This window comes from Artemia franciscana, chromosome 16 (assembly GCF_032884065.1).
Source record: "Artemia franciscana chromosome 16, ASM3288406v1, whole genome shotgun sequence".
Lineage (NCBI taxonomy): Eukaryota > Metazoa > Arthropoda > Branchiopoda > Anostraca > Artemiidae > Artemia > Artemia franciscana.
In genome coordinates this window covers 24,253,954-24,261,024 of record NC_088878.1, presented here as the reverse complement: position 1 = coordinate 24,261,024, position 7,071 = coordinate 24,253,954, and the positions used below count along the sequence as shown (strand labels likewise).

Sequence of the window (7,071 nt, the reverse complement as noted above, 5' to 3'; positions counted from 1 at the left end):
GTAACTTTTGATAACAAAGACTAAATTAATTGAAACTTAATATTTAGAATCAGCGTAAAAATTCGAATCTTTTGATGTATCTTTTAGCATCAAAATTCCGTTTTTTAGAGTTTCGTTTACTATTGAGCCGGGTCGCCCCTTACTACAGTTCCTTACCACGAACTGTTTGAAAAGAAAATAATTCGGTATTTCGGGGCTTCTGACATTATTACTCCTTTGCGGAAGTTAGGCTCAAAATTGAAAAAGGATTATAGTTTTTCTCTGGGCCCCTTCCACCTCTTAGTTCGTTTATTTTCCTGTTAGTTTTCACCTGTTTTCGCTTTATAGTTGTGTTATCTCTTAGCAGTAGTTATGGTTGTGGTATATATGTTTTATCGCTCGTATAGTTGTGTTATTTTCAAATTATACTCCATAATAGAGAGGCTCCGAACACCCAGCATTGTATATTAAGCTCTTAATTTGACGTTTTTTCTAACGTGACCAGATTCGTCCTGCGCCCTTTTCATTGAATTTTTTTCCCCCATGGCATATTTCTCCAAGGAAAGATCCTCCCACATAGCCCCCTCCCTCAACCCTACCCCCAAAACCAAAAAAATCCCCCTGAAAACGTCTGTACACTTTCCAATAACCATCATTATATGTAAAGACTGGTTGAAGTTTGTAACTTGCAACCCCTCCCCCAGGGACTGTGGGGGAGTAAGTCATCCCCAAAAACATAGTTATTATGATTTTCGACTATGCTAAACAAAATGGCTATCTCAAAATTTTGATCCGTTGACTTTGGGAAAAAAATGAGCGTGGGAGGGGGCCTAGATGCCCTCCAATTTTTTTGGTCACTTAAAAAGGGCACTAGAACTTTTCATTTCCGTTAGAATGAGCCCTCTTGCGACATTCTAGGACCACTTGGTCGATACGATGACCCCTGGGGAAAAAAAAAAAAAAAAAAAAAAAAAAACAAACAAATAAACACGCACCCGTGATTTGTCTTCGGGCAAAAAATGCAAAATTCCACATTTTTGTAGATAGGAGCTTGAAACTTCTACAGTAGGGTTCTCTGATACGCTGAATCTGATGGTTTCATTTTCGTCAAGATCCTACGACTTTTAGGGGGTGTTTCTCCCTATTTTCCTAAATAAGGCAAATTTTCTCAGGCTCGTAACTTTTGATGGCTAAGACTAAACTTGATGAAACTTATATATTTAAAATCAGCATTAAAATGCGATTCTTTTGATGTAGCTATTGATATCAAAATTCAATTTTTTAGAGTTTTGGTTACTATTGAGCCGGATCGCTCCTTACTACAGTTCGTTACCACGAACTGTTTGATTAGAAAAACTGAAGGTTAATAGCATCCAACACTTTAAAGGAGCAACTGCTTGTCAGCTCAGCGCTATCAATTCAGTATCCTAACCTTATAAACTAGGTCACTGTCATGCTTGCACCAGAGACTGGATCCCGGCCCATAGTTACCGAGATTTTTAAAAACGAGTTTTAGAGAAACTTTTAGGTGACCAGTATTTTACAAGTGGCGTTGGTCTTAAATATTATTTGCGATTCCAATTCAAGGGAAGAGTAGTTTTTCATCATGAGATAAAATGTTGGAAAATTTTCATTGTCAAGATAGACAACCATCTCCAATGCCATATTCAAGTGAGGGGTTAGTGGGTTTTCACCCCTCCTCCCCAAGTGTTTGTCCCATTCTTAAGACCGTCATATAAATGTACAAAATTACATTTTTGAGGTTTTTTTAAGTTTTTTCTAAGGCAATCTTCCCGAAAAAATAAACCCCGAAAAAACAAAATCCTGGATACGACTCTGAACATGCTGCTCACCTGATTCCAGTAAACGCTCCAATTTATCTTCTAATAACTATTAATAAAAGATCATTTCGTAACTATTTAATTTGATTAATAAATAAAATTAAAAATGCAAGTCAGTTTTTCTTGTTATTTTATTTATACAATTAACAGCTTTGTCGTTGTTAGCACTGATGTAAACCAAAGCTAGCAGGTGGGACACAAGCAACTGTAATAGTTGACTGTACTGTGGTTGTGGCAAAGAAAACTGTGCTTGTCAATGTCGATCTAAGGGTTGTAACAACAGTTAAACCAAGAAATCCTCCTCTGCCATTGTCTTCTGCAGCACCTTTAGGTAGTCCCTCTTCAAATGCATCTTTCATTGATGACTCAATATCAGAGTCTGGATTCTTTTCCTCGGAGGTGCTCCTAGAAACGATTCATTATTCAACTTTTCTTTAATTTTGACATAAATTTTCACAAAATGGATAAAAAACCATTTGTCTACTATATTAGCCAGTCACAGTCATCACGTATATACCAAGTATCTAACTTAATGTAAAAGATCTAGTCAAATCATTTCTTGTCCTATTAAAGGTATTTTCGTCATAAAATGTGCTGCATGAATGTATGTGCTGCATGACGACTGCAAAACTTCAGGAACCATAGTATATCATAAGCTTTGCCGTAGAGACCAAACAGTTTTAGTTTTAATTGCCATGTATTTTATATTGGGTTTATTATATTATTTATCTATTTGTTTTGCTGATGATGGCTCTTAAAAATAGAGCCGAAATACTCTTTCAATAAATAATTTAATAATTCCTTGTTGTTTTACCTTTTATTATTTGTATAATGAAAAAGCAGTGTGTTCGTCAGCGATATATATATATATATATATATATATATATATATATATATATATATATATATATGTATATATATATATATATATATATATATATATACATACATATATATATATATATATATATATATATATATATATATATATATATATATATATAAAAATAAGTTGTCTCTGTGTGTGTCGAGTGACGTCATGTTTGTGTGTCGACTGACGTCATGTTTGTTGATTGACGAAATTACACACCGGGACATCGGGACACAAATGACGACCGGGACACCGGGACATAGGGAATATAAATGACGACCGGGACATAAGGAATGTTCGATTAGCAATCACCATCAACAAAGCACCGGGACACAAATGACGACCGGGACACAGGGAATATATATGACGACCAGGACACTCAAAGAGAAATTACAGACCGGGACACCGAAACACAAATGACGACCGAGACAAAAATGACGACCGGGACACCGCGACACAGGGAATATAAATGACGACCTCGACACTCAAAGAGAAATTACAGACTGGGACACAAATGACGACCGGGACACAGGGAAACAACAACAACGGGGACGCCGGGGGCACAGAGGTATATATAAATGACGACAGGGACACAGGGAATGTTCGATTAGCAATCACCATCAACAAAGCTCAAGGGCAATCATTAGAATAATGAGGTATAGATCTGAATACAGATTGTGTTTCCCATGGACAATTATATGTTGCATGTTCAAGAGTCGGTAAACCTGACAATCTATTTATATGCACAGACAATGGGACAGCCAAAAATGTTGTACATTCGCAAGTTTTACGTAGTTAAAAATATATATATATATATATATATATATATATATATATATATATATATATATATATCTATCTATATTCACAGGTGAGACACAGGGACACAACTACAATGGCGCGTAACTAATATGGCACGTAACGACTTGCGCGCGCTAAGCGCCACCCCAACACCTAGTTGGTCCCCCAAGCCCCCCGCGCGCGTAAGTCGTTACGCGCCATATTAGTTACGCGCCATTGTAGTTGTGTCCCTGTGTCCCGCCTGTGAATATAGATAAAAGAGAAAAGATTTCTCTTTTCGTTATAGATATATATGTTTTTAACTACGTAAAACTTGCGAATATACAACATTCTTCGATGTCCCATTGTCTGTGCATATAAATAGATTGTCGGGTTTACCGACTCTTGAACATGCAACATAAAACTGTCCATGGGAAAAACAATCCATATTCAGATCTATACCTCATTATTCTAATGATTGCCCTTGAGCTTTGTTGATGGTGATTGCCGTTCGTCATTTATATTCCCTGTGTCCTGGTCGTCATTTGTGTCCCGGTGTCCCGGTCTGTAATTCATTTTTGAGTGTCCCGGTCGTCATTTATATCTCCCGGTCGTTATTTGTGTTCCAGTCTGTAATTTCTCTTTGAGTGTCCCGGTCGTCATTTATATTCACTGTGTCCCGGCTTTTAGTTTTCTTTTTCTCCTATATTTTTCAGTTTTTTTTCTTTTTTTAGTTTTTTTTCAGTTTTTAGTTTTTTTTTTAGTTTTTTCATTAGTTTTTAGTTTTTTTTCTTTTTAGTTTTTTTGTAGTTTTTACCTTTTTTCTAGTTTTTTTTCTTTTTTAGTTTTTAGTTTTTCACCTTTTTTTGTTTTTTTTTAGTATTTTTAGTATTTTCTTTTTAGATTTTTTGTAGTTTTTACGTTTTTTAGTTTTTTTTTCTTCTTTTGCATTAATGCTAAAGCCAAGGTTCAAACCTGGAGCCTCTCGGACCTAGAACCTGAAACATAACGCTTTACCAACTCAGCTACTTCGGCTTGAATACATTCGTTTTGAGCAGCTTCCTCGGGTGTTGCCATTGTAGGTTCTTCAGTCATTTTACAATTAGAAATTTCTCTTTCAACGATCTTCTTACAATTAAAAATTTGTCTTTGAACGATATTCTTAAATACCTGTGTCCTGGTCGTCATTTATATTCCCTGTGTCCCGGTCGTCATTTGTGTCCCGGTATCCCAGTCTGTAATTTCTCTTTGAGTGTCCCGGTCGTCATTTATATTCCCTCTGTCCCGGTCGTCATTTGTGTCCTGGTCTGTAATTTCTCTTTGAGTGTTTTTTCTTTTTAGTTTTTTTTAGTTTTTTACCTTTTTTCTTTTTTCAGTTTTGTTTTTCTTCTTTATTTTTCAGCGTCGCTATGAAATACATATCGCCGAACCTTTGTTTTTTTAACTAAAATCTGGTAGGCAATGATGACCTTATCCAAGTCAAAATCCCAAACCCAATCATCATCGCTATCATTTTCAGTTTTGATATGTTTTGACTCTCGCTGTCCAGGTGGATTTTCATCTAACTCCGCGGTTTTACGTTCTTTAGCCGCAAGCCTGTTTTCTTGCTGTTCTTGTGATTCCTCGGCACGCTTTCTTTTCTTACTTTCTCTATCAGCCGCAAGTTTTTTGGCATAGAGTCTTTGAGCAGCTTCCTCGGCTGTTGCCATTGTAGGTTCTTCAGTCATTTTACAATTAAACATTTTTCCGTCCACGATCTTCTTACAATTAACAATTTGTCTTTGAACGATTTTCTTAAATACTTTTAGCCTTCTTTTTTCACTTTCTCTTTTAGCAGCAAGTCTGGTTTCGCGTTGCTCTTGTAATTCCTCGGCACGCTTTCTTTTCTTACTTTCTCTATCAGCCGCAAGTTTTTTTGGTATAAACTCTTTGAGCAGCTTCCTCGGCTGTTGCAGTTGTAGGTTCTTCAGTCATCTTACAATTAAACATTTTTCCGTGAACGAATGTCTTAAATACCTTTAATGACGTCATCGTCATAATGACGACATGACGACCTGATGACATGACGTCACTCGATACACAGACACACAGACAACTTATTTATATATATATATATATATATATATATATATATATATATATATATATATATATATATATAGAAGATAGATATAGATATTTAGATACAGTTTCTTTTTTAGTTTTTTTTCTTTTTTAGTTTTTTCTTCTCTTAGTTTTTCTCTTTTTTAGTTTTTCTTTTGTTTAGTTTCTTCTTTTTATTGATTTGTTTTCTTCAGTTTGTCAATGTTCATTCTAACATTGACACTGGAAAAAATCTTTACGTGCCAAGCATGCAAAAGCTCCAACAATTTATTGTAAACCTCAAAATTTTGGGTATCTGTTTTAAGGTTTTCAAATTACTTTAATCTATTGTCAAAATATGTTGAAATATTTGTGCAATTCCCAGTTTTTTTAGTTTTTTCTTTTTTTAGTTTTTTAGCTTTTTTTAGTTCTTTTCTTTTAGTTTTTTACCTTTTTATTTTTTTACGTTTTTTCTTTTTAGGTTTTTTCTTTTTTTAATTTGTTTTATTTTTTAGCTTGTTTTTTTTAGTTTTTTCTTTTTAGTTTTTTTTTAGTTTTTTACCTTTTTTCTTTTTTCAGTTTTCTTTTTCTTCTTTATTTTTCAGCGTCACTATGAAATACATATCGCCGAACCTTTTTTTTTAACTAAAATCTGGTAGGCATTGATGACCTTATCCAAGTCAAAATCCCGAAGCCAATCATCATCGCTATCATTTTCAGTTTTGATACGTTTTGACTCTCGCTGTCCAGGTGGATTTTCATCTAACTGCGCGGTTTTGCGTTCTTTAGCCGCAAGCCTTTTGGCATTAACCCTTTGAGCAGATTCCTCGGCTATTTCTTCTGCCATTGTAGGATTTATACTAAAATTTCTCTTTTAATTAACTATTTGAGCATATTCCTTGGCTGTTTCTTCTGTCATTTTAAGATCTATAGGCTACTAAAAATTCATCTTCACGTGTCAAGCTTGGTAAAGCTCAACAATTTATAATAAACCTCCAAGTATTAAGTATCTGTTTTAAGGTTTTCGAATTACTTTAATCTATTGTCAAAATATTTCGAAATATTTATGCAATTCCCAGTTTTTACATTTTAGTTTGTTTTCTTTTTCTTCTTTATTTTTCAGACGTCATATGCAAACCCTCAACACGAAAATACATATAACTTATTTTTATATAGATAGGAGATATGATCTGGCGTAACAGACATAGTGTAACAGACATAACACACACACAACCTATTTATATATATATATATATATATATATATATATATATATATATATATATATATATATATGTACACGTATATATATATATATATATATATATATATATATATATATATATATATATATATATATATATATATATATATATATATATATATTATATATATATATATATATATATATATATATATATATATATATATATATATATATATATATATATATATTATATATATATATATATTAAACAAACACAATGCAGAAACAATAGAATTTTTTTCAAGACAGTA

At 33.4% G+C, this 7,071-nt stretch overlaps 1 protein-coding gene across 1 annotated transcript in view; it reads right to left on the bottom strand.

The window, feature by feature from the left end:
- Positions 1 to 1,883: 1,883 nt before the first annotated feature.
- Positions 1,884 to 7,071, bottom strand: part of LOC136037256 (uncharacterized) — a 16,180-nt gene continuing 10,992 nt past the window's right edge. The window contains exon 3 of the mRNA XM_065719887.1: positions 1,884 to 2,225. Within this exon, the coding sequence (XP_065575959.1) occupies positions 1,982 to 2,225 (244 nt within the window). The 3' untranslated portion in view covers positions 1,884 to 1,981. The remainder of the gene's footprint in view (positions 2,226 to 7,071) is intronic.